The 27,745-nt window shown below is 37.9% G+C and overlaps 4 protein-coding genes and 1 long non-coding RNA gene across 8 annotated transcripts in view; 2 read left to right on the forward strand and 3 right to left on the reverse strand.

The window, feature by feature from the left end:
- Positions 1-2,731: 2,731 nt before the first annotated feature.
- LOC110674664 lies at positions 2,732-6,186 on the reverse strand. The gene is made up of 2 exons (XR_002499079.1): positions 5,691-6,186; positions 2,732-3,025 (listed from the first exon to the last, which is right to left on the reverse strand). It is a non-coding gene; the product is annotated as an uncharacterized LOC110674664 (long non-coding RNA).
- Positions 6,187-10,192: 4,006 nt separating this feature from the next.
- On the reverse strand, positions 10,193-12,024 carry LOC5579244 (FAM206 family protein CG9288). Of its 2 annotated transcripts, none has more exons than XM_021837680.1 (3): positions 12,002-12,024; positions 11,820-11,941; positions 10,193-10,974 (listed from the first exon to the last, which is right to left on the reverse strand). In XM_021837680.1, the coding sequence occupies exon 3, from the start codon at positions 10,786-10,788 to the stop codon at positions 10,210-10,212; it is 579 nt and encodes a 192-aa protein (XP_021693372.1). In that variant the 5' UTR covers positions 10,789-10,974; positions 11,820-11,941; positions 12,002-12,024; the 3' UTR covers positions 10,193-10,209. The 2 variants fall into 2 exon arrangements, with proteins under 2 accessions (XP_021693372.1, XP_021693373.1); XM_021837681.1 differs by having other exon boundaries at positions 11,998-12,023.
- LOC5576721 (COX assembly mitochondrial protein 2 homolog) lies at positions 10,205-12,080 on the reverse strand. Of its 2 annotated transcripts, none has more exons than XM_001656178.2 (3): positions 12,002-12,080; positions 11,820-11,941; positions 10,205-10,974 (listed from the first exon to the last, which is right to left on the reverse strand). In XM_001656178.2, exons 2-3 carry the CDS (start codon positions 11,898-11,900, stop codon positions 10,792-10,794), a joined length of 264 nt encoding a protein of 87 aa, XP_001656228.2. In that variant the 5' UTR covers positions 11,901-11,941; positions 12,002-12,080; the 3' UTR covers positions 10,205-10,791. The 2 variants fall into 2 exon arrangements, with proteins under 2 accessions (XP_001656228.2, XP_021693374.1); XM_021837682.1 differs by having other exon boundaries at positions 11,998-12,059.
- Positions 12,081-17,310: 5,230 nt separating this feature from the next.
- On the forward strand, positions 17,311-18,833 carry LOC23687643 (protein BCCIP homolog). Its single transcript, XM_021837683.1, has 3 exons — positions 17,311-17,622; positions 17,684-17,810; positions 18,136-18,833. Exons 1-3 carry the CDS (start codon positions 17,497-17,499, stop codon positions 18,786-18,788), a joined length of 906 nt encoding a protein of 301 aa, XP_021693375.1. The 5' UTR covers positions 17,311-17,496; the 3' UTR covers positions 18,789-18,833.
- Positions 18,834-20,003: 1,170 nt separating this feature from the next.
- The window catches only part of LOC5576737 (putative aminopeptidase W07G4.4), a 69,989-nt gene continuing 62,247 nt past the window's right edge, over positions 20,004-27,745 (forward strand). Inside the window, exon 1 of one of the 2 annotated variants that reach the window (XM_001656177.2) lies at positions 20,004-20,204. The gene's annotated coding sequence lies outside the window, so the exon portion shown is untranslated. Of the gene's footprint in view, positions 20,323-27,745 lie in introns of both variants that reach the window. The other variant, XM_021837686.1, reaches the window with a different exon arrangement.

The raw sequence follows: 27,745 nt of genomic DNA on the forward strand, positions 1-27,745 counted from the left end.
ATATTTTAAGCACAATAGAAAAACAAATGCTTTATTTTCAGAAGACCACTCAAAGCACAATGACAATCATCAAGATTGGGAACACTGCTTGAATTAAATCAAATTTATTTTGCATGTATTATTTTCAGAATGTGTTATTCTGAGACTACCTACCAAAATATTTTGAGAAAAACGTTTACAATTTGCTCTAGATCGATAAACATGCGTATATAATTTTAAAAGTATGGAATTTTTCAATAAAACGACCATAAAGAGTAAATTTGGTACCTAAGAATGCGGTTAAAACTTAAGATTTCGCTCTTTTTTATACATATATAGTTTCTTTAGTAATCTAAACCAGTTTTGAACACGCTTATTACTTTACTATTTTGCTGGGAGTAAAAAGATGGTGTGTCAGCAAATTTGACCATAAGGAATAGATCACTAAAGTGACACAGCGTCAGAGACTGATGGAATATTATTGATGTTTTTAAAGTTCTACCTTTAGTTGAATAGTAAAGGATACTAACATACAATTTGTTCATTAAATTTAGGATTTTTTTCATGCGAAAAATAATGCTTAAACTTGACGAACAGTTTTTCTTAGGAGTTTTTGCAAAAACTATTTAGTTCTTCAACCAAAAGCATTTTGTAAGTTTCTGTATTTTCATAACATTGTAAAATAATAGTTTAACGATACACAGAAAACCGATTACGATTTCATCAATAAATAAAAAAGATATAGCATAAATAAGGTGTCCACTTTATAAAATGAACAGTCCTTAGCATCGTAGCAGTCCATCAAAGCCAATTCTGAGTTGGCATTCTGACAAATAACTCTGAACTTTGATTCTATTATCAGCTCTTGTACAGAACAGTCACAATCAGCTTCAATAAATATTATTTTAGAATATAATATTCTGGCGACAAGTTATTGAATAATCCACTCTGGAATCCATCAGCAAACCTCAGAGGTCAAAATATTTTCCGGCTTAATCTCCAGCAAAACCAGCAGATTGAGGTACGCGTACCGCAACAGACTCTGAATCTACATTCGAGTCAATCGAGCCTAGAAATCCTCTGCCTCTCGATGTCCTGCTATCAGCATGGAACTTTAAGGAACCAAGCAAGTCTGCCTCATCTATCCCTACAAATACGCCGAGGCCGAACGCAATCGGCATGATTGGTGTTCCTTCGCTATCACCTCCGCATGAAGACACTCCTCATCATCCAGTTATTTCGGACCACACAAGGCAAGCTTCAACCGTATCCTCCAACATTGAGTCATCAACATCGAGTCATTCAAGCACACCTGTGCTACAACAGCCTCGACGTTCTTCGCGCATTAGAAGGATGCCTGAGCGGTTCGACGTGTACCGTCAGTTTTAACGGGGGAGATGTTGGGGCGAATGGAGTAGAGCTGGGAGCATGGTCTTATACCGAATGGCTCCTCGCTGAACCACTGGGCTCTATCCTGACCAGAGGGATGGCATCATAGTTTTTCACTATGGTATTTGACAGGTCTTGTTGTGCCTTCTTATCGGGAAATATAATATAATATAACTAAATATAATTAATATAATAAATATAATTAATAACTATAATTTCCGAAATAAAAACGCCTGAAATATTAAGTTTAAACAATTCAAAACTTAATATTTTAATAAAACTGCATAGGAATTTTGAATAGAGGGCTGATATTGAATTCTGTCCGAAATAAGACTGCTTTTGATCACATATCACATATAACACTTCCTGTATCCAATAGAGCTTCTGATTTAACTAAACAATTATCAAGTCTGACTAATATATCCTAAACCTGTTCTTTGCTAATCCTACCATGATTTCCTATCTTTGCTCGAGCCATGTGATAGCATTTTTCTTCGACTTGGATTGCTTCGTCCAGTGGCAGTGCATCGTTACATTTTTTTTAGCTAAGCGATCGTTTTCTTGCTTTCCAGAAACAGATGTTTGTTCACAGCCTCGTGTTAAAAACCGACTACATCTTCTTGCAATATGACCTCTTTGACCATAATTGAAACAGTACCTTGCATTTCTTGCACGATTTGATAATCATTTGAAAAGTTGTTTCTCGTCGTAAGGCGCATTGTTGTTTGATTTTCATACCGGTAAATGGCACCCAACAATTTCTCCACAGCATCATAGTTCGTATATAAGATCAATCTCAAATTTGAATCTTGAATACCGTTGATAACATAGTTGATTACAGCAGCTTCACAATAAATAAATAAATAAATAAATAAATAAATGTTCATATGATTAATTTGATCTCTTCATCCACTTCGATAACGCATTATAGACTTCTACTTCATCAATTCTCGCCGGAAATGCTCGAGCCAGTCTTAACTTAAAGTCATTCCATCCGATAATAGTTTCTTTGACGCCATCATACCAAATTTGCGGCACCTCTCCAAAATACATACTTACGTAATGTAAAGGTTGTAAAATCATCCTTCCGTTACGAGCCTCCGGGTTGCGTCCGAATTGATCACTTTCAAAATTCATATTGTGTTCTTTTATCGTTCTTTTGCTCAGTAGGCCCTTAGTGATTATTTTCCAAAGAATCATTTCACGAATTTTCCTAGGGAATTTCCCCAAGAATTTTGTTTATGATACTTCGATAATTTAATCTATATTTCTCCAAGGATAATCACAGAAATGTAATTTCTCCAAGGATAATTTCAGAAATCATCTGAACTCCTCCGAACATTTATCTGCTAATCTAATCTGCTAATATCAACGCACCCCCTAGCCATGGCCAATCTGCGTTGTTTACACAAACATCCCTATAAACCCCACGCTGGGAAATACGTTTACCGAAAAAGGCGTTATGAGGTTCTGCACTGCATTCTTGTATTGGATTAACTTCAATGGCATTGTTGTTAGCAATTCACAAAAAAGTGAAAGAGAAAGAAAACATGATTTGTGCAGGCAGAGCCCCATAGGCCATGCTATACCAGTTAGCACGCCCGACGCCCACCGATGACAGAGTGGGTAGGCTCGCACCATCGTCCCGCCCTTCTACCTATTTTTGAGGGGTGTCCTACGTTGGGCAGAAACTCGAAAGGCGGAAACACATAAGGCGGAATTTCGAAAGGCAGAACTAACAAAAGGCGACTACGCACAAAAGGCGGAATCACGAAAGGCAGAAACACGAAAGGCGGAAACACGAAAGGCGGAATCACATAAGGCTAATTTAAATTTGGCGGACTTTTTGAACCAGCAGAGCAAACGGCCGGCCTTTATAACGACTCACGATATCATATTATTTTAGTTTCAGGTAAATATGATGGTGCCCTCAAACAGTTTTTTACGGTGTACAATATTAACCCTCTAATACCCAACCCCGCCTTTAGACGGGGTACACTTTGGAATTTTGTGTATTTTTTCGTAGCTCGGAAATCAAAATGATTTTATTTTTGGCTTAAACCTTGATTCATAACACGCATATGAGAAATTTTTTTTATGACTTTTGAAAGTTTTTGTATTTTTGAAAATTGTTTGAAAAATTGTATTCTTATATAACCTACAAATGTCTGGGGTTTATTTAACGTGTAATATAAATAATCGTACCTTTTATATTTTTCTACTATTAACCTATAACAGAAGATGGGCTTGGTGGTATTAAAATATTTCCAATCCTGTGTTTCCGTTAATTACACGGAAATTAAAAATATTTTCAGAAAAATATTTGAAATTTATTATTTTTAAAAGTATGGTGAAAACTTGAATTTTTATTGTTGCCAAAAATCAGTAACTAGAAGAGGCTTCAAGAAAAAATGAAAAAGGATAGGTTCAAAAATAAAAATTATAAAAATCAAAAACCAAAATTCATAGATTTGCGAATAAAAATAAATCATTGCCCAAAACGTGTTTAGAACGATTTTAGATAACTAAAAATGATATTTAGATCGAAAATAAAAATTTGGGTATTAGAGGGTTGAAAAGGTGATATAGAGTAGGTCTACCAGCGATGGACGTAATGGTTCCCTATTTCGCTATACGTGTTAATTTAATTATTTTCAAATTTTGAATTATTTTTTTGTGTCTTAGTTGTGAGGTATTAAATATGCCGTCACGGTAAACCATTCAAAAAGATTCCAAATGTGAATGATTTCGAAATTTATCATATGGCCAAATAGGGAACCACTATGGCCATAACTGTTACACTTTCCCTAGGTCATTCCTATCCATCTCGAACAAATTTGTAAAAAAAATGATCTAGTTGTCCGGATGGTAATCCTACGATAGGAATGAACAAATCAAATTTGATTTTCACACTAGTAAAGAATATGACTTGTTTTGTATTCTGTACAACTCTTCAAAGCGTTTCTGTTCCATGACTCGATGTCCCATGAGCCAATGCGATGGTCCGAATTATAGAGTTTGTAGTAAATCTATTATAGCACCGTATTGGGTAAAATAACTACAAAGGCACTTCTATGAAGCATTTTGGAATGCGAGGGTTCTATAACCACTGACAAACAGACGAATACTCGAATTATGTGCATCGTACAGCAAAATTGTGCACAATTCTAATATTTCATGGTTGGCCGACTGGCCAGTCGTAGCGCTCGTATCGCTTTTGCGCACTACTGCCACCTGATTCTCGGTTTGCCAAACACAGCAATTTCAGCATTGGACAGTAACATTTGCGAGACAAAGTTTCAAATGGGTAATTGTTCTAGCTGTTACGTCTGTTTTTCTGTGCCATAACATAACCGCAAATATGAGCAGCTTGAATATCACTAACAGCAGTAATTGGGCGAAAAAGAGTATATGTTTCAAACAAGAATCAATTTCAACTGGCTCTTTAGTACCTCGTGGCGCCAAACATATTCTAGGTGATAAGTCCAGAAAGAATAGCCCATGATTAAAAGAAGGACAAATCACTGATAATGTATTAGATATTTTTTTTTTAAGAATAGACTGTCCATCATTCGGGCTAATGTCACTTTCGAGCAAGTGTCTTTCGGGCTAATGACGTAGAATTACAAGATATAAGAATGCGAAAATGACAACTTTGACAAAGAAAGCTCTCAGTTAATAACGGTGGAAGTGCTCATTGAACTCTAAGCTGAGAAGCAGACTGCGTCTCAGTGGGGGCGTAGTGCCAAGAAGAAAAAGCATCAAAATTGGTTAGATTTATCGAAAATTAAGCGCAAACCTAAGGCTGAAACAGGCGACAATAAATAAAATAAATAGAAACAGGGGACGGTTATTTCACCTAGCATCAACCTGGTGCGAGAAGATATTTCTCGGTTATAGTGGCACCGTAGCGTAATGGAGGGCATTTGATGGTATTTACTTATCATCTATGTATAATACCTACATATAAATTGAAAAACAAAAAACCCCGTTTTTCAAAAGAAATTCTAAGTCCGCTTAGTGATTTTGAAAACGCTGATATGAATAGGAACCTAAACAGCCCAGTCTAATTATGGTTTGGAAGCTAAAGTAATCATTTTAAAATCGTTTTTGAATGATTCCGCCTTTTTAGATTATGCCTTATGTTATTTTCCGCCTTTTGTTACACGTCTAAGTTAGTCTGCCTTTTGAGTTTCCGCCTTTTGTGATACCGCCTTTCGTGTTTCCGCCTTTCGTTAGGGTCCCATGCTATACCAGTTAGCACGCCCGACGCCCACCGATGACAGAGTGGGTAGGCTCGCACCATCGTCCCGCCCTTCTACCTATTTTTGAGATAGGCAGTTCTGTCAGGGTGTAAATAGTTTTTAAGTCTGAACCAAATTAGACTGTTATATTGGATACTTCTCTCATTTAGCTGGAGGTTGCTGCAATCCTTCGTTGGTCCGTTGGTTCCGACGATCGTTCCCGTATCCGCGTTTCCTCGACCATTACGCTGTTTACATTGCATTGTTGCTCGTGGTAGTGGCGGGTTAAATATGAAAACAAGGATAGGGAGAGAAGAAATGTTAGTGATTGTAACATGCTTTATTGCAGTATTGGCCTAAACTGAAGTCATACAAAATTCGCTCTTTGGATTCCCACGATAACAATCCCTGAAACTGATTATGAACCACATAAAATTTATCCGATAGAGCAAAAAACTTAATGTTTCAATGTAGGACAATCCAGCTTTATTGCATGTGAGAAGTTCTTGATGATATTCTCACAACGGCCATTCAGAATGGTTCGACGAATGTAGATAAAAGATCATTATGATAAAATTAACGCGACGACATGTTAGTTAGCTCAAAAAGATTATTGTATTTGCAACTGATAATTTAAATAGTTAAGCTAAGGGTCGGTTATTGTAGCATAGCATAGCATAGCATAGACTGACTGTACATGTCAATGGTTGCTACTCCGTGATTGATCGGAACTGGTAAGAATTGCACTACGATCCAAATGAATAAGAGATGGGAGTTTCCGCTTACTCTCGAAGTGTAATTTTAGCAGATCTAATATTATTGATCAATAACGGCGCCGGCCAAGTCCTTACAGTCAGTTGGGATGGGGAAAGAATGTTAGGGTGTAATGATTATTGCTTCTAGAGACCGAGAATACCTCTGCATCTCCACAATCACCACGGGAAGGGTGTTTATTAGTGAGGGAGGAAAAGATCTGGGAGTCACCTCTGGTCGGTGATGCGATCCATGGACAAGGGGGAAATATACGACTTATATTTAAAGCTAGTTTTTTATTTTTGTCTCGAGAAGTTTTTGGTAGAAGCTTTAAAAAATACGTCAACATCTATAACGTCGAACAATTCAAAAGACATTTTTATTAATGACGAAAACTGAAAATTACATGTATATATTTTAAATTATATGAAGTAGGAATAATGCCGACACTTGTAGTGACGAACCATACATAGTTTGTTCGATAATGACATATGAGTATTACTGTGCATTTTGTCTCGATATGGTAGAAGTTTTAATAAATACGTCAACATTCACAATGTCGAACATTTCAAAAGATAATTTTTAATAATGTCAAAAAGAGAAAAATATATGTATATTGAAATTGTATAAGAAAATAGCATAATGCCGACACTTATAGTGACGAACTATACAAAGTTTGTTTTGATATTACATAAAAGTTACGCTTTCAAGAAAAAATGTGTTATCATAAGCATGAAACGAACTCACCAGTTGGTAATCCATTCTCGACTGAACACAAAACTGACACTGACAGCAAAACTTCTTGGCGTTCCGAAAACAAACCGTCTTGCTTGGGCCTTCCCAAATACCTACCCAGCAAGACGCTCCAAAACAGGGAAAATAAAAATCTTCGGCGACGAAAACGCGTGAAATCGTGAGCAAAATCGATCGGACGACGCAAAACCGAACTGTCCTGCTTGGGCCTCACGAAGCACTCTTAAGCTAAGGGTCGGTTATTGTATATAATTTTATAGATATGGAGAAGTATAGCACGAACGCGAAGTAATGACCTTCCACTCCATCTTCAAGTACTCCCCACAAGCTCAACACTTCATTCTGGCACTTTAGAACGTCCATGTTGTAACTTGTTCACACAAGAAATCTGCCTCTGTTCTGCCGAGTTGGCAGAACGCGCCCGTACCCCATTCTGAACCAAAGGACAGGATTCAACTAATATCATGGTACCTTAACTACAAATACAAAAGCTACTTCTATGTTATTTCCACTACTACGCTCACGATAATTATGTTATGATCGTTAGAATAAAAACGGTAGAGGTTACTACTACATAACAGAAATACTACCCAAAGAACGCTAATGTCGCCAGTGTTGGTGTGGATGCAAGGTAGTGCAAAAATGTTTAGAGAATTAAATAAGTTATAAATTACAGCATTCTGTTCAAAAATATTATATTATTTTATAAAAGACAGTAAAGAATGAAACATTTCAGTAACAACAGCGCCATTAGTTTTCTAATTATTATACATATATCAGTAATACTTCTCTAATTCCGCTACAACCTTACTAGATAACGCAATATTGTAAAATGCCGTAAATCAGCACATTTTGGAATATTTCTCAAACATTGGAAATTATTGTTTATGATGTTTTTAATTGCAATTATGAATATACAAAAAACAAATAGCGGTATGGGCATCGGATTTAGGCGATGCGCTGAATTAGGGCAACCCACAGTATTGGTCTTATACCAAGGTAAGTATTACTACGTTGTTAGTAAACCTAATATAAAAGTCTATTTTCAATGTGTGAGACGCAGAGACCACCCGCACCCACTCTTGCGCCTCGTGGACTATTGAAAACGACTTGTGTATATTGAACTAATACTACTATTAGAAATAGTGCTACTGATGAAGGTGATCGTTGGTTTCCCAGTCTTGTTAGTGATTTGAGTGTTAGTAGAGACTGGTAGTAGGCCCTGCCGGTCCCTCCAGCATTACGCGTAGTTATCTGGTGTTAGATCATGCGACAGTAACTAAACTCATGCTGAAGGTGTGATAAATCAAGTGTAAAATATATTTAAGCATTGCAACACATGTCATTATATAACTTAAACTACTAGATTAACTTACATTTTATAAGTTATAATTACGATTAATTTTCGCGATCAATAAACATTAGAGTAATTTCACAATATCAACAATATGTAATGCCAACTTGATTAATCACCGTCAATCCCATCACCCAAGGGCAGGGATCTGAACCCCTCCGAACATTTATTGAGACATTTTTCAGTTAGGAGGAGTTAGGTTCGAAGGTTTAATCCAGTGATTCATACATCGTTTTTCCTAGGACATCCTCCTAGATTCCCGGTCAGAACGTCCTCTAAAATTCAATCAATATCTTTTCAATAAATTTCTAGGGATGATCCCTCAAGAAATTTTGATTTTCCGGGATCAAACGTGAATGAATTTTCAAAGGAATCCACATGAACAGTCGGATGAATTCTTGTAGGGTTCCTTGAAAACAAAACCTGTAAACTAATTACTTCAAACACTCTGGATATCCTCGAAAGAAATTTTGAAAGAATCTTTGGAAGATCTTCTAGAGAATTTTGTTGAAGGATCAACCAAAATACATCTAGAGCAAATTCTAGGATAGTTTTGAAAAAATGAAAGTCATACTTAATTACAGGAGGTATTAGCTTTGGAGTTCTCAAGGATTTCTTGGATCAAATTATGGAGAAATTCATCTAAAAATCCATTGAAAAAACGCTGGAATATTTTTCGTAGCAGGCCCAGTATTCTAAATAAAATCATTATGATAATTCCTGTAGCTTTTCCTCGGAGAATCTGAGACGAAATTCTTAAAGAGTCTATTGAACCCGTTATAATCTCTGAAGGTTTCTTTAGAGTCTATACAATTTTACAGCAAGATTCAATACAAGTAGGATAAAGAAAAAAGATACTTCAGAGACCATCTTGGTTTAAATAGCCACTTCAGAGACCTCCCATTAGAAATAGAAACCTTCAATAGACTTGCATTGAAATAGACACCATGGATCAATTTGTGTTATCATTCATATTTAAAAATATAAATAACCCTTATATTTATATACTTTTAAATCAATTTTAAAGAACAAATTTGACAAAAATAGATCAAACTGCTTGCCTTTGCCAGTGAAACTGAAGATGCTTTAAAAATTGTTCATCAAGCTGAAGCTCCATAAAATATTTCGTTGAAATTTCTTCATGAAGCGTTTATATACAGCGCAGAAATTCAAAAATGCTATAGAGGATTACTCCATTTGTTTTCTAACAGTTAAGGAATTTTCTCGTAGCAATAATTACAGTTACTTTCCCAGGATTTTCACTATAGATATTCTCAATCATTCTTCTCACGAGCCAGAACTTTCGAGGGTCATGCACAAACCATGTCACGCTTTACTAGGCATGAAATTACCATTTAAAAGCATATCGCGTCTTCCATCCTTTATAATTATAAGTAAGACTTTGATCGAATTTGTATGTATATCAAACAGATTATAAATAGTTTCATTTATTTCTCAAGCTTGTCTTTCTGCTGATCTTGTTCTTTTTTATTGAAGCATGGGTACGACAATCTTTTGACTGTCCTACCCAGGTGTTTTTGTGCGTAGTACATGTCCTACCTGTCCTATCCACTTCCCGCGCCACTGGTAATATTATTTAATTGAGTCTAGAAAGTCTACTAGAAGTCTAGAAGAAAATTCTTCAAAACAAATTCAGCCATGGTTTAATGAGTAGGATTCAATGACTTTCTCAATTTTCTAAAAAAAAAGAAAGTCATCGTTAGTTTACAAATTGTATCACTCGCTAACCATCCGCTTGCCGTATTTCTTATCGTACTCTTCTTGGGACATTAGTTTTGCCTTAACGGCTTCGCACTGCTCCGGTTTTGGCATAACAACCGCCACATATCCATCGCCTTCCTCCCGTAGTAAATCTATATTCTCAACCAATCGCTTGTTCACTTCCACCAGCTTTCCTTGAACACATCCTCGCACTTTGTAAACATTTCCATCCTTGCAGGTGATCAGCGCCAAAGTTGAATCCATCTGCAAAATCATCCCACCGCTCTTTTTCTTCCCACTTACCTGGTTCTCGCTGCGATCAATCCGCCCCACTTCGAACGTAACCGCCTGGATCCCTTTCTCGAATGCCACATGCTCCGGGGCCAAACCAACCAAACAGATACGGTTCGAATGGAACAGTACTCGAAGCGGTTCGTTTTCCTTCCCGGGTTGCACATAGTAATAACGGGTAAAAAAGCGATCGACCGTGGACGGGTAATCCTCCACGAAATCATCCACTATCGACGGAACCGTTTCTTCGCAAATGACTTGCTGCTCTTCCTGTAGGTAATAGCTTTCCATAATGTCCGTCATGTTTTATGCGGCTGGCCGAGATTTTTCCTCCTTATCAAACTGCTTCATGCGCTCCTGGACGAGGCGTTGTTTCTCCAGGGATCGCTCCCGGTTAAGTCGGCTGCGTTCCTTCCGCTCGTCTCTCAGGCAGTTTACGACCTGGTGGTCGAAATCGTTGCAAACTCCGAAGAATTTGGCGTATTTGTTCTGTTTCAGAGATAAAGGGTTATGAAAACTTTCCGAAATTGTTGGAAGAATTTGTGAAAAAACGGGGAGTATTTCTGAACGAAATTTTACAGTAATCTCGGATTAAATATCTGAAGAAATACATAATTAACTTCCGTATCGGAAAAAAGTAATCGAGGCCCTGCATGGTTTTCTGGAAGTATCACTGGAAAACCTTGGACATAATCTCTAGAGGAAAAAGTTAAGAAATAATCGGAGGAATTACTGGCATTAGTTTAACATAGAACATTTTCAATGAATCCATAAAAAAATTCTCCTAACAAATCACTAAAAATCTTCGAAAGAAACTACACGAATAATTATTGTATGAAATAATAGAGAAATCTCTGGATGAACGAGAAAGCTATTGATAAATTTCTAAGGGAATTCGAGGTAAATCCTAATAGATTTCCTCAGGTAATTTCTTGACAAATTCAATAAAAAAAACTCTTGAAGAAATTGCTTTTTCCACAAAAGAATTGACGAAAAATAGCGTAGGAATTCCTGAAGCAATATTTGTAAGATTTTTAGAAAAATCTAAACAAATTTCTCAAAGAACCCGGAATAAACCTGTTTCTCCTGGAGGAATTCATTTACGAATCTTAGACAGATTTCAACTGGAGAAATCAATGTGAGAATTATTAAACAAAAAAAAAGATCCCTCGAGAAGCCCATAGTGGACATTACTGGATGTATTATGCATTGTTCCGCAAAATATTCTGAGGGATTATTCTGTTTATAATTAAGTTCAAAATCAATATATAAATTCGCGCCAAACTAAATTAGCGTAGTCAGGTCGTAACAACCCTGCTACCGATTCTACTCACCTCTTCGTGACACTTTTTGAGCAGGTCAATCAGCCGATTGCACTCGGGCGTATGCAGATGTGGAGATAAGTCAGAATGCATTACTTAGTAGGTTCCTAATGGCAAATTTGGCGGCAGATCGACTGTAAAAGTACGTTTTAATAATTTTTTATTTTTATTAGAAGTAATGTTGCACAACCTACCTCACATGCGAGTTTTTTTAGAACTGTGAGACGGACACAAGAAAGGCAAACGAGGCAAGAATGTGATAGAAACGTCAAGAAATATGTAAACAATTTGGTGTCCGTTCTCAACGAACATTTTTTCGTTTAGGGTAGCGGACCCCAAAAAATCACCTAGAAATATTAAATAAAAATTAAACTGTAAGTCATTTGGGTTTATTCGTTTTTTTTTCACAAATGGATCAATGTACAAGTTCGCTAATTTGATTTTTGAGCGATGCCGAATTCACTGGTTTCCCACATAAATGACACGGCACCGCTAAAACGTCAAAAAATGAACTGGTGCATTGGTCCATTGCGATTTTTCATCACTCATGCCTATGGTTTTTTGCTGAAAAGGAATTTCTTGGCCTATCTTGATGTGTGGGAAATTCCTGCAACAAATAGTCCAAGAAAGTTCTTTTTTCTGATCGCAGTACGCAGTTGGAAAGAAATGTCAATTCAAACGGTAGCCGCCTAAGAAATTTCTGCAAGGAATCATCGATAAATTTCTTGAGCGATTCCTTTTCAGTAGCAAATTGCTTCACCTTCGCTTACGCCGTAAACCACGTTTACCCATACAATTAAACCAGGTTTAAGGCCTAAGCGGTGGTGAAGAAACCGCTTATTAGAACTTTAGTGATCTAAATTTAGAGAAATTAGGCTTTCTCAGATTTTGCCTTCGATTTCGTTGTCCCTTTCCGATCACCGCCACCCTTGCAATTATATCCTGAGGTGGATCGTGCTGAGGTGTTGTGTTGTTTGCAATTTATTATTTGTGTTTCATATAAGGTATTTAATATTTACAAATTATATAAATTATGCATTTCCAATATTTTTTTATACCAGACTATGTATTTACGGAAGTTATTTTTTTCTAATGCACTTGTGTTGCCTGTTGCTAGGACTCTACTAGAATTCCTCCGAAAATAACTCTGCAATTTTTCCAGAAATACTTCTGGGATTCTTACGAGAATGCCTCTAGGATTCTTCCAGAAATCAACTGAGATGCTTTTGGAAATCCTTTCTTAATACTTTTGAAGAGGCTTCCGAAAATCTTTCTGAATCTCTCCTAAAATTGCCACTGAGATTTTTGTTGGCTTACAACTCGATAAGGGATTTCACAATCGAAGGAACCTATGAACGAAGTTGGTCTACGATAAACTGTTTGATTAATTGTGTCTCACAAGACGGTCGAATTCACACTATTACAAACAACAAAACGCAACAACACCAGGGCTGGCATCTCCTCAGTGCAAACAGAAAAACACAAAGAGCGCGCACTTTGTGTTGATCATGAATTTGAGTGCAGTGCGACAGCTACACTTTCTCACTGGTTCTTACCTCTTTGAGGCCTCTTTGTGTTTCTGCTCTCACTGCAATGCATCCTTCGACACAAAGTGTGGATGGAAAATGGTGAACACAAACTCTTTGTGTGGCTCATTGAGTACCTACTGAATGCTTCTATTGGAGCTTCTATTGGAATATATGGGAGAATTGTTGGAACGGGACCGACGAGTAGATGACGGAAATCGATGTCCGATGTCGTTTTGGAATCCAAGATGGCGACTTCTGGTTTGCGAAAATCACTTCAAACCTATACAATATGGGTATTTTTGGAACGGGACCGACGAGTAGGTAACGGAAATCGATGTCTGATGTCATTTTGGATTCCAAGATGGCGACTTCCGGTTTGTAAAAATCACTTCAAACCCATGCAATATGGGTATTTTTGGAACGGGGACGACGAGTAGGTAACGGAAATTGATGTCCGATGTCATTTTGGATTCCAAGATGGCGACTTCTGGTTTGCGAAAATCACTTCAAACCTATACAATATGGGTATTTTTGGAACGGGACCGACGAGTAGGTAACGGAAATCGATGTCTGATGTCATTTTGGATTCCAAGATGGCGACTTCCGGTTTGTAAAAATCACTTCAAACCCATGCAATATGGGTATTTTTGGAACGGGGACGACGAGTAGGTAACGGAAATTGATGTCCGATGTCATTTTGGATTCCAAGATGGCGACTTCCGGTTTGCGAAAATCACTTCAAACCTATACAATATGGGTATTTTTGGAACGGGACCGACGAGTAGGTAACGGAAATCGATGTCCGATGTCATTTTGGATTCCAAGATGGCGACTTCCGGTTAGCGAAAATCACTTCAAACCTATACAATATGGGTATTTTTGGAACGGGACCAACGAGTAGATGACGGAAATTGATGTCTGACACCATTTTGAAATCCATGATGGCGAAATCCGGTTTGAAGGGCTTTTCACAAACCGGAAGTCGCCATCTTGAATAACAAAATAGAGTTGGACATCGATTTCCGTCATCTACCCGACGGCCCCGTTCCAAAAATACCCATATTGCATGGGTTTGAAGGAATTTTTGGAAACCGGAAGTCGCCATCTTGGATTCCAAAACGACACCGGACATCGATATCCGTCATCTACTCGTCGGCCCCGTTCCAAAAATACCCATATTGCATGGGTTTGAAGGAATTTTCGCTAACCGGAAGTTGCCATCTTGAATTTCAAAATAGAGTCGGACATAGATTTCCGTTATCAACTCGTCGGCCCGTTCCAAAAATACCCATATTGCATGGGTTTGAAGGAATTTTCGCAAACCGGAAGTCGCCATATTGGATTCCAAAACGACACCGGACATCGATATCCGTCATCTACTCGTCAGCCCCGTTCCAAAAATACCCATATTGCATGGGTTTGAAGGAATTTTCGCTAACCGGAAGTCGCCATCTTGGAATCCAAATTGGCATCGGACATCGATTTCCGTCATCTAACCGACGGCCCCGTTCCAAAAATACCCATATTGCATGGGTTTGAAGGAATTTTCGCAAACCGGAAGTCGCCATATTGGATTCCAAAACGACACCGGACATCGATATCCGTCATCTACTCGTCAGCCCCGTTCCAAAAATACCCATATTGCATGGGTTTGAAGGAATTTTCGCTAACCGGAAGTCGCCATCTTGGAATCCAAATTGGCATCGGACATCGATTTCCGTCATCTACCCGACGGCCCCGTTCCAAAAATACCCATATTGCATGGGTTTGAAGGAATTTTTGGAAACCGGAAGTCGCCATCTTGGATTCCAAAACGACACCGGACATCGATATCCGTCATCTACTCGTCGGCCCCGTTCCAAAAATACCCATATTGCATGGGTTTGAAGGAATTTTCGCTAACCGGAAGTTGCCATCTCGAATTTCAAAATAGAGTCGGACATAGATTTCCGTTATCAACTCGTCGGCCCGTTCCAAAAATACCCATATTGCATGGGTTTGAAGGAATTTTCGGAAACCGGAAGTCGCCATCTTGGATTCCAAAACGACACCGGACATCGATTACCGTCAACTACTCGTCGGCCCCGTTCCAAAAATACCCATATTGCATGGGTTTGAAGGGTTTTCCACAAACCGGAAGTCGCCATCTTGAATTCCAAAATAGAGTCGGACATCGATTTCCGTCATCTACTCGTCGGCCCCGTTCCTAAAATACCCATATTGCATGGGTTTGGAGGAATTTTCGGAAACCGGAGGTCGCCATCTTGGATTCCAAAACAACTTCGGACATCGATATCCGTCATCTATTCGTTGGTCTCGTTTTAAAAATACCCATGTTAGGATAAGGCAAAAAGAGCTAAATTGTGTTCACTTTGAGCATGTTTTGCCAATACACCCCGTCAGCATCACTCTTTGCGTAATCGCTTACACTCTCTTTCCGATTGCGTGCCCTCATTGTGTTCGTGTTGTTGCACTTTTCGCGCGTCTGTCTCATCTCTGTGCAGTGGTTAAATTCTGCTCTTTGCGCGCATTGTGCGAGTTGGTGCCAGCCCTGAACAACACTCGAGAGCGTGCTTTTTCTTCCTCCTCCTTTGTCACGGTGCAGCGCTCCCAAAACACTTGTCCTAAAGACCATTCATAGAGAGACGAATACTGCTTCCTCCAACACTCCTCCTCAGTATGATCCCGTCCCTTACTTTTCCTCCATATCTCCACCTGGAGCTTAATTCTCTTTCCACCACATGTCTCCTCCATTCCTTATTACATCTCGCTGGACAACTTTTCGGCACTTCTGACAAAACCATTTTATTGTACGATGTACAATCCACCTTGTTCTTGGCTCGAATCTTCTTGCCATCGGTCAAAACTATTTCTTCAGAACACGCCACCAATCCTTCCAACAATGGGTTATATACATGCCCTGATTCGCTACTCGCCGCATAGTAACGCACTTGCACTAGTGTCTATGCACGAAAAATCGCTAACAGGTAACGCGAAATATATTTGTATGTCGAAATGCATCTAACGAATTATTTCTCAAAATTAGGGATTCGAAAAAATATTTAGGGCCCATTCACAAATTTCATAAGGCGTCATCCACAAATTACGTAACGCTCGAAGGGGGGGGGGGTAAGCTCGAGCATTACGACCCATACAAAAATTTTAAAATTTTCATACAAAAAGCGTTACGGAGGGGGAAAGGGAGTCAAAAATTCCCAATTTTAGCGTTACGTAATAAATGGACGCCGCCTAACGCTGGAGGGGGTGGGTGGGTGTCCTTGCGATGTTACGGTTCTTACAAAAACAGAAAAATATCAATACAAAATGCATCACAAGGGGGTGGGTGGGTGTCCAAAATAATGAATTTTAGCGTTATGAAATATATTAACAAGCCCTTTGGTACCGGTTGTACGTAATGATTATTGCTATCACGCCTACCAAATATTTTTTTGATTAATGCTTTCAAAAAGCGTTACGAGGGGGTGGGTGGGTTTCAAAAATGGCAATATTTGGCTTTATGAAATTTGTGAATAGACCCTAAGAACCACGCCTTCCACATTCCGTACGCTGTGGAAGTACGAGGGGGTGGGTGGGTGTCAAAATTGAATATTTTTGGCGTTATAAAATTTTTGAACAAACCCTAACAATAGAAATAATAAACCATAGAAGAATAATGACGCTGGCGTCGCTGTCGGAACATCTTTTGCAGGTGGAGATAGACGGGGCTATAAATGTCAACGCGTAAATGTATGCAGTTTGACACTTATGTACCCAACATGTTTCTGAACGAGAACAAAGGGAACACCAGCGACATTCGTCCTCTATAGTTTTCTATCTCTATTCTTTTATACGAGATTATATCACTTTCGCCACATTTTAGGGTGGCAAAAACATGAGGTAGGTTTTTTTGAACCGTGTCCGCTTGTATCAGCAAAGAACGTGCCCCAACGAATCGCGAGCAAAACAAAAAGCTTCTCTTTGACGTTTTCTATTTCTCATGCAAGCGGCCACACTAACGCGCGTGTGAATCAACTTCGCTACACGTTTGCATAGTTTTTATTGCAATAAAAGTGCATTTCGGTATTCAAACAGTACGGATCTATCGAAACCGGGAACATACGGGACTAGTAAGCAGGAATCACAATCCAGCGGCTTACAAGATGACCAGCAAGAAGGTAAAAGTTCAATCGCACGAAGAAGATGAAGCCGAGCAGATGGAGGCAAAGAGCGACAGCGGCGAAGATTCCAGCGACGACGAAAATCCGGACATCTACAAGGGTGACGAGGTTGGTGGGATGTTTATTTTGGTGTGGAATCACATTGTTTTATCAAGTTTTTTGATTGTAGGGCATAACGGTGGACTTCGAGGGACGCAACCCGATCGATTCGGACTCCGATGGGATCAAGCAGATGCTGGGACAGCTTTTCGTGAAGGCGCATATCGATTTGAACGAGCTTTCCGGATTAATCATCGGTAAGGAAGGGTGCGGGGGAGTACAACAACGATGCTGGAAGGGACTTTCTCCCCTTGCGAAATTTGAATCTAGCCAAAATGAAAAATGCAAAATATTTGAAGGGGTGAAATGTTGGTTAGGGTGTCCCAACCGAATGCAGTTTCTTGACTTATTCGACAGGAGCTCTGGAATAATCATAAATTTGAACATTTTGAAAAACTATGTTTATATAGTGGGTCGGTCTCAACGGGAATTGCTCATGTTGCTCATGAGTCATTGTTTTTTTTTCTGTGACACCCTAATGTTGGTGCAGTTAAACTGAGGGAGATTTTTTTTTCATTGTAGGACAAAATTACGTAGGAAGCGTGCTGAAGCAAGCCTACACCGATGACGATGACGAGGAGGAGGACGAAGACATGGAAGATCCGTGTCAAATCGTGTTCGGAGTCACAACGGCCATCAATCTTACCAATAAGCAGGATCACCCATGTATAAAACAGCTTCAAAAATTGATATTTGAAAAGGCGGAAAAATATGCCACTGATTCTGTGCTGAAGCTGTTTCGCGAAGCCCTGCAAAGCGGATCCAAAAGTACCGCCCTGCTGTTGAATGAGCGCTTTGTGAACATTCCGGCCGCGGTTTGCGTTCCGATGTTTGAGAATCTGATCGTGGAAATGGATCGGGCCCGAGTAAAGGGAATGCCATACAAGTTCGACTACTTCCTAATGTTCGTTAAGTACTATCAGAAGGCTGCCGCCGGATCGAAGGCCGCGGAAGTGCTGTACTCAAACGACGAGGAGGAGTACTTCATCAAGGACAGCTTGGCGAGCTTTGACTATTCGGTACAGAAGGAAACCACGACGGCCCTGGCCGGGAATTGGTTGGAAGAAGACGAAGAACTGCAGCCGTTCAGGAAGGTTTTGCTCATCGAAGCCAACAAGCTGCCGGATATAATTGGCACGGTGAAGAGCTTGATCGCTGGAGCGGTCAGTAACTAAATTTAAGGCAGACAATATACAAATACAGAGGAGTGGATTTCCCTATTTTTGAGTTGTTCATTATTGTCGCATTAGATTTATACAAGCGCGGATCTATATAAATAAAAATGGAGCGGTGTTTGTATGTCACGAAATGGCTCGAGAACGGGTTAACGGATTGAGGCCAGTTTTTCATTGTTGCCCTCCACAAGTGATGCGACGTGTTCGTGCGAGGAAAAAATTCAGGTAAGTCTCCGAAATAATGGGGAAAACGGAACAAGACTAAGGTGCCATTTTGTAAGGAGGATTTCTTGACGTTTTCCAACAGCCTACTTGATGGCAAGACGAAGTTTGCCGGGACCACTAGTATATCATATATATAATATACGGTTATTGACAAAAGCTGAAGACATCAAGTTCACGCATAATGGACGTATCAAGAGCTTGAAAAAAGTCGCACAAAACCCAGAACATTAGACTGGAAAATGGTGTTCTATCAAATCCTTATCTCATTCAACCCTCAGCATGGTCTTGCTGAAAAAAAAATATTAAATACTGAGTAGACTTTTTCAAGAGTTCTACCGGAGAGTTACGGTTTAAGTCTTGAATAAAACAGAATTGATAACAACCACCCAAAAAGATTTCTACTGAGTCAGATCAATTTGCACAGAAATCGATATCGTTCTACTAGTTTGCTAATTTTTCTTTAGAAACTTCCCTTTTTTACTAAGCTATGTACTGAATAGTGTATACAATATAAATTTTAATTATAATATAAAGAATGAATTAAAAACTGATGAATTCCTGAGTGATGTTTGAGTCGACAAAAATAATAAAGGTGTTTGTCGACTCTGAGTTATGTAACTGAAGATCTGCGTGGAAATCTTTTGCAGTGAGCATGTGTAAATGTGTTGGTGAACAGTTTGAAATCAAAACAAAATTCGCGAATAAAGGTGTCATCCATTAGCTACGTAACACAATAATTGGGCATTGTCCACCTTTAATGTGATTTCCCGAAGAAAATGCTAATTAAACAGCAAACTGGTTATGTGGTAAAAACCACGAAATTTAGTCTATTTCTTTTCGTAAGGTTAATGATTTAATTGAAGCATATGATTTTTTATCAAATTCAATTAAAATTTTGCTCAGTCGCGTTTCGTACATTATGGACGACTTTCAGCGACCGGCTTGTCAATGTGTTGGTGCGTGTGTTTACGTTTTATCACTTTTGCGAAAATATTTTGCACTTCCCTTCCGCGGGTTGTAAACGTCGAAACTGCGCGGAATTGATTCGGAAACTGCCCAGTCAGCAAAGAAGGAAAAGGCATTGTTTTATTGTTTTTCATTGTGACGGTGGTCTGCGAGTGTTTTTTGTGGTCCAGTTATTGTTTGGCAGACGCCCTGCAGCCTGCTGGTTTCTGTTTTGTATACTGAAAGGTGAGTACAACAAAAGAAATTGTGTCCGAAAGGGTTACAAGCAAAGCCCACCACTGCCAAAAGTGCTGATCCAGGTGAAATCGTATCTTCTACGGCCAGTCCTCCTGTCGTCAGCAAGGTAGTTTATTGTTTGATATCTGAGTATGATAACAAAAGGTAAGGCGTCTCCGTGGTCAGGGTTTCCCTGCGGTCAAAATAAAATAGTCATTGTCGAAGTGATTGTTCGGATTGTTAATTATTCTATACCTAACCTCATTTGCCAAGAAGGTTCCTTCCTTATCGGAACTAGTATGAAAGTGTGCGTGCCAAAAACTGCCGGGCGATGAACTTATTAGTTGGTTCTGTTTTGGTCGTACCAAGCTGTTTATGGGAGGCACTGATAAGTTAAATAAGGTATGATGGGGTTCGATATAAGTCTGCGAAAATATTGCAAATTGGCTTGTTTAGGGGTATCAATTTTCTTACATATTCTGAATCTACGTTAAAAATTGAACTAGAATCCAAAGTTTCACAATTTTCCGTTTCCTGGAACTATTTTTAAAACACATTTGAAATTAGTATGGAAATCACTTTTGAATCACCCCTCGGCAAATTTTACTTCGGGACGAACTGTCATTGTGTAAATTGAAATGTCATTGATTCGACGGATTGAAATCTTTTTTAATCATTTATAATATCAACATTGGGATATTGAAGTGCAATTAAATCGCGTTATACTTAGCAAGATGAGCTCTTTCGATCAAGCTGGAACGAACAGTGATTTTTTCTTCACTAAACAACCCAATTCTCGCGCATATCGTGATACCAGGGTAACAGATCTCGTTTTAGAGACTTGGTCACTATTTTATTATAAGTCTCTATTTTTAATAGAAGGTCTCTTGAGTCTCTATTTTAAGCAAAATAGTTCCTAAGTTTTCTTTTTTATTCTGTTTGGAGTGAATCTTGATAAAAATCAGAGGGTTCAAGACACGACCGCATGACGTTAACTACGCCAAGTGATTTTTTTGCATTTAAATTTAAGTCGATTTTCATAGTTGCAGCCTTCCTTCAAACTCTAACATAATATCGTACATATAGTACATATATTGCCGTAAGATGTAGTTACATCAAAAGAAGAATGAGCGAAGAAGCTGAAAATGGTCTGCTTTTATAGTGCACTAGCCAACCCCAAGGAATCGTGGAAGACAATATGAACGAGTTTGGTTGCGTAAGAAAGGGGTCGACATGTTCCCAATTTTCGACAGTCTATCGTCAAAAATCAAAAGTTTTCTCCATTTGAATAAAATGTTGTATAAATTTCCGACCGATTGGTGGGGAAATATTGAAAATCTATCGATAAACGGCTGAGTTATTACCATTCAAAATCTTACATAATTTCGTGACGGTCGCAACATTTAGATTTTCAATTGACACCCAGTATATTGCCGTAAGATGTAGTTAACGTCAAAATCTAGGGGATCCAAAGAATCCTTCAGATACTGTTACGCGGCTATTTAATAGGTTCTTTAGGAGTCTCCCTTCAAATTCCTAGAGGAAAACGTGATTTTTCTTCAGGAATACTTTCAGGAACTTTTTCAGAGATCCCTTCAAAAAATCCTCTACCAATCATTTCCAGTTATTTTTTCAAGGAATGCTTATAGGAATTTCTCCATGATTTGCTCAAGAAAAATCGTTGAGCACTTCAACGCTATTACCTCCAGTAATTTCCTAGTGATAACATGGAACATAATCTCACAGCTATCCCAGGATTTTGTTCTTTCGATAATTTTCATTTGGATTCCTTTAAGAATTCATCCACGATAACTCCCAGGAATTGCTTTAAAAATTTACTCGAGCTTCATTCAAGGATTTTTCCTGTCAATCTTCCAAATATTTCTCAAATGATATCTAAAGAAAAACCTTCATAATTTTTCCCAAAAGTTCATTCAATGTTCCAGATCAGTTAATACTCTATCAATTGTTGCAACAATTCCTCCGATCATTCGTACACATTTTTTCAGGGATTCTGTCCGGAGGAATTCTTATATTTTATTTGATTGGTTATTTTACCAATTATCTTCGCTATTTTGTCTTTCTAGAAAATCTACAATCCGAAAGAACTTCAATCCAGAAGTTGTTTCAGAGATCCTTGTAGAAGTTCATCTAAGGTTGCTCCACTGCTTTCTAAAATTATTTTTTGGAGGAATTCCTGACGAAATCTCTGGTTTTCTTAACCCCTCTACTGGCAGCTTCATTTTTTACCACTAAAAATTATTCAGATCGCGATAACTTTTTTGTTTCTTGATATTTTTGCACCATTTTTTCATAAGCTTTCAAAAAACTATTCTAGTTTTAGAATATGTGTCGATATTGATAATTGGTAATCTGGATCCGGAGATATTCCAAAATTCCTAGGGGGACCGACGCGTAGCCATAATCCACTTAAATATCTCAGGCTACAATTTTTTTACCGTATTCGGATATTCATTCTTCGGAATAATAAATTAGTGTGAGTATGGCCGTCTTTGAGTAATGAGCTTTTATGTTTCTGGTACCACACTGGACAATTAAAGATCTTGAAAACTCTTAAAAACCTCATATTGTAATTTTCAGATTTCGCCAAGAAAACTGATCCGAATTGTATGTTTTTTTCTGAATAGCTCCTTATTACCTGGTATTGTATAGTACACATTTTATTTTTTTGATAAATTGACCAAAAATAAAATGGCGACCAGACATTTTATATGGAGAATGTCGGTCCCCCAAGGATCATAAGAATATCTTCAATACTAGATCATCAATTATTAATATCGACACGGATTCTTGAATTAGACGAGTTTTTTTGAGATCTTGTGCAAAAATATCTAGAAACGAAAAAGTTATCGCGATTTGAATATTTTTTTAGCGGTAAAAATGAAGCTGTATTTTTTTCTTAACGTGTAAACAATATAGGAAAAACAATATTGGTAATTTTTATCTTATTTCCACTAAAATCAAAAATGTTTATCAAATGATCTGAAAGTGCCTTCAATCATCAGTTAGATATAAAAAACAGTCTATTTCTGCTTAAGGAAAAAATTGCCTTTTCCAACCCTATCCCGCCCATAACTTTTTTTCATGATAAAAAAATAGAAATGTACATTTTTGCGCAAAATCGTAGAACAAAACCATGTTTTTTAACTATTAATGAGTGTTCAAGGTAACTTAAAATCATATATGAGGTGGTGCTCTGAAGCAAGGAAAAAATTGCCTTTTACAACCCAATACCCGCCCATAACTTTTTTTCATGATAAAAAAATAGAAATGTACATTTTTGCGCATAATCGTAGAACAAAACCTTGTTTTTGAACTATTAATGAGTGTTCAAGGTAACTTAAAATCATATATGAGGTGGTTCTCTGAAGCACCACCAGGAACTTGTAGTACTTTATGGCTTCATCGTATATTTTCAGATGAGCTTTTTTCAAACGCTTTTTCAATTGCCGTTTCTTATATTTTCCAATACTTTGATTTTTTCCGACAGTGGAAGTACCGTCAACTGGATTACTTCATCTTCATCATCGCTCATATCCAAATTCTCCTCTTCCGTTTCATCTCCTTGGCATGATATCGAAATCTGTAATATAGCTCTATATATTTAAGTAGATGAAAAACCGAATTTAGTACTATGCCATTTAATTCCACTAGTTTGTATCCTTTGACAGATACGCGTATTTCGACCTCAACTGTAAGGCCGTCTTCAGTGTCGTGTACTAGACTCGACTTTAGTCCACTAAACAGCTCGAAGATTTATTACAGGGTGTCCACTACCTGGAAAAACCTGGAAAACCTGGAATTATCAGGGAATTTTATTCAACCTGGAAAAAACCTGGAATTCTCAGGGAATTTTGATCACAATCAGGGAAATTACTTTGAGGCAGTAATTCATGATAGAATATGTTAACGACAATGGATTTTTGCGTCATAATCCAGAGCTACCATTATTTGACAGAAAACTCTCTTCACTCGAAAAAAAATTTCGGCTGCGCCGCTCTCATGAGCACTATATGAGCTATTCAATGAAGATCCTTTTAAGTATGAATTTTTATCAGCTTACCAAAACATGATTGATGTTTTTAATGTCTCTTTATTTATTTAGTGAAAGATTAACATATCAAGGGCTGGTAGCAGGTTTATTTTAGATACCATTTTTATGCAAGTCTCTAAAAAGTCTTTATTTTTGATAAAAGGAGTCTGAAGTCTCTATTTTAACCAAAATAGTCTCTAAAGTCTCTTTTTTCCATTATCTTGCTTGCAGATAATTAAGATACAAAATTTCTTCTCATATTTCTCGAGAACAGTTTCAGGAATTATAATTGTGGTTGGTTGGGGCCCAGATAGTCGTAGCGGTAAACGCGCAGCTATTCAGCATGACCATGCTGAGGGTCGTGGGTTCGAATCCCACTGGTCGAGGATCTTTTCGTAAAGGAAATTTTCTCGATTCCCAGGGCATAGAGTATCTTCGTACCTGCCACACGATATACGCATGCAAAAATGGTCAAATGGCAAAGAAAGCTCTCAGTTAATAACTGTGGAAGTGCTCATAAGAATACTAATCTGAGAAGCAGGCTTTGTCCCAGTTGGGATGTAACGCCAGAAAGAAGAAGAAGAAGAAGAAGAATTGTGGTTGCTCCAGAGATTTCATCATTCCTCTACCAATTTCTTCAGCAATTTTTCGTAGGATGCTTACAAGAATTTTTCCAGAAATTGCTTCAGGATTGAGCATTTCAACGTTACTACCTTTAGTAATTTTCTCAGGGTATTCCCTGTGAACAAAGTCTATCCTAGGACTTCTTCCAGATACTTTTTCACTAACTTTTCAACCGAATTCTACAGTCGTTAATCTAAGAGCTATCCAAAGTTTCCCACAGAATTTCTTCCAAGAAAACCCGACAAGAATTTCAACGCCATTTCATCTACGGTTATTCCAAAGAATAGCTCCAAAGTTCCTCGAGGGGTTATTCGAATGAATCTATTAAGAATATTACAAATAATTCCTTATATTCGACCTGTTTTCATTATTAGGTTTCTTTAGATTTTTTTCTAGAAATTTCTCCAGCGTTTTTTCCAAGGAATTTTGGAGTTCATCCAAACGTTTTGAATGAATTCTCAAAAAATCCCCATAGAATATTGAAAAGTTCATTTAAGGTTCCACACCAGTTAACACTCCAACATTTTTTCTTGAGATCCTACGATTGTAGTAACAATAATTCCTTCAATTTTTTTTTTTAAGAATTTCGTCCTGTTTTTTCAGGAGTTCCTTCACAATATCCTGCGAGATTTGATTTTTTCTTTTATATTTTTCAATTATCTTAGCAATAATTTAATCTTCTAAATCTTCTAATAGTTCTTCAAGAGTGACTCTTTCTAAAAACCTTTTCCATCAAAGGTGACCTAAGAAATTACATAAGTAACTGTAACAGAAGGTATCCTAAAAATTGCTTTAGGAATACGTCACGAATTTTTCTCAACAATTTCTCAGCATACTGGAAAATTTCATTCAAATTTCCACGAAGAAAACTCCTGTTCGAGAAAAAAGTTGCGAAAACTTCCTTGAGAAATCTTTTAGAATTAATGGAGGAATTTCCGAAGAAATCTTAGGAGCAATCTCTGGAGTAATTCCTGAAGGTATCCTCAGAGAAATTTGCTGTTAAAATCTTTAAACAAAAATCTAAAGAACAATGTTGTAGAAATTCTTGAGAATTTGGAATCATCTGGAGAAGTTTCTAGCTGAATATTATAACATGTTTTAAACGTTAGTCTTGAAGGATGTTTGTAGAAAAACTGATTGGAGAATCACCGGATAAAATCTTAGAGGACTAAAGGCTTTTTGAAAAATATCTGAAATAATGGAACTAATTATAGGAATTTATGATGGAAGCCCTGGAGTATTGTATGTGATATTTTTTTTGGAAAAATCTTGATTCTCTTTTGAGATACCCAAAACAAAATATTTGGAGGAATTCATTAGAAAATTCTTGGAGAGTGAAAATCTCAAAAAAAATATAAATCAATCCCCATCGTAATGTCGTCATAATACATGTTTGTCATTTACTGGCATATACCAGATTTCTTGGTATGTCGTCGTAATGTCACGAGAAATTTGAAAAAAAAAAAGTTTAAAATATTATCAGAAAAAAATGGTCTGATCAAACTATTCTATCCTGGTTCCTGTTAGGTCTCGTTTTGCTTTTTGATTACTGTTTCGTCTCTTTTTGATTACTTTTTAGTGTCTTTTTTTTCTGGAAAGAGGTTTCCAAATTTCCTGTTTTCAAGAAACTCAGTCACCACCAGCCCTGCTTCATGCACAATTTTTAAAATTATTGGAAAATATTCGGTTTTAGAACAAACGATTTTCGAAAAGAATTCTGGAATTTGTACAACTTCAACCTTCTAGTCGTCGCGCGGTTTGCCGTCAGAACCACCGTGCTGCTGTTGTGAACGAAAAGCGAGGTTTTTTCAGCGGTGTTGTACAAAATACAACAGCGCGACGACTGAAGTGTTAAATTGAAAATTTCGTAACAATCATGAATAATTTAGAACTTTTCCGAAGCGTTAGCGTTAGCGTTAGCGTAGTTACGGTATACTTCGTAGATTGGATACTAGCAACATTCATGTTTCTTTTTAATAATCTCATCCTGACTTCTTTCAAGAACAAGGCAGGGGAGTATACCTTGTTCAAATCATAAACAAGAATACTAAAAGCATGAATATCGCTATTCCCGGCCACGCCCATCTTTACCGTAACTTGGGATAGGGGAAGGAAAAGTTGATGTAGCACTTACTTAATGAGAGGCCACCGACTCAGCGACACCCTCATAAGTGCTACGGAGTTGGAGGTTGGGGAAGGTACAGTTACTCACAAAATTGAGCGTACAAGTTGAATTTTTACATATTTTTTCTATTTTCTCCCCTAAAAAGAGTGATACTTTAAATTTTCAAAGTGTTTTCCGAAATTATCATTCGAATATTTCAATATGCAGCTAGAAAATTGGGTTGATAATTATATAGTAATTTATTGCAGTCAAAATCATAAAACATCTTCGATTTCAAAGACACAAAATCCCTCCATTGGCATCAATGACCGCCTGCAGCCGGCGCGGCATCGATTCCACCAACTTTTTCGTGACCTCCGGTGGGATTTCATTCCAAGCCTCCAAAATCTTCAACTTCAGGTCCTTTTTGTTGGTTGGATGGTGTTTGTTGACTCGAATCTTAAGTTCGTTCCACAGATTCTCTATAGGGTTAAGGTCTGGTGATTGCGGTGGAGTATTCAGCTGCTTTGGAACATTGTAGAGCAACCATTCCTTGACAATGTGGGCCGTATGCTTTGGGTCGTTGTCTTGTTAGAAGTAGTAAACCGATGGCAGGTTGAGTTTATCGACACTTGCTTTGACGTTCTTCTTCAGGATGCTCATATACAACATCTTATCCATGATAGTATCGATAAACTCAATGTTACCGGTTCCACTTGCTGCCATCGAGCCCCACAGCATAACGTTTCCTCCTCCGTGTTTCACCGT

This window comes from Aedes aegypti, chromosome 1 (genome assembly GCF_002204515.2).
Source record: "Aedes aegypti strain LVP_AGWG chromosome 1, AaegL5.0 Primary Assembly, whole genome shotgun sequence".
Classification (NCBI taxonomy): Eukaryota; Metazoa; Arthropoda; class Insecta; order Diptera; family Culicidae; genus Aedes; species Aedes aegypti.

What these genes read in the sequence shown, in the direction of transcription:
- LOC5579244 (XM_021837680.1), bottom strand. Translation starts at nt 10,788, where the DNA reads ATGACGGACATTATGGAAAGCTATTACCTACAGGAAGAGCAGCAAGTC.
- LOC5576721 (XM_001656178.2), bottom strand. Translation starts at nt 11,900, where the DNA reads ATGCATTCTGACTTATCTCCACATCTGCATACGCCCGAGTGCAATCGG. An exon ending in TCAAAAAGTGTCACGAAGAG is followed by an intron (nt 10,975 to 11,819) that starts GTGAGTAGAATC and finishes TCTCTGAAACAG; the next exon opens with AACAAATACGCCAAATTCTT.
- LOC23687643 (XM_021837683.1), top strand. Translation starts at nt 17,497, where the DNA reads ATGACCAGCAAGAAGGTAAAAGTTCAATCGCACGAAGAAGATGAAGCC. An exon ending in ACATCTACAAGGGTGACGAG is followed by an intron (nt 17,623 to 17,683) that starts GTTGGTGGGATG and finishes TTTTGATTGTAG; the next exon opens with GGCATAACGGTGGACTTCGA. An exon ending in GCTTTCCGGATTAATCATCG is followed by an intron (nt 17,811 to 18,135) that starts GTAAGGAAGGGT and finishes TTTTCATTGTAG; the next exon opens with GACAAAATTACGTAGGAAGC.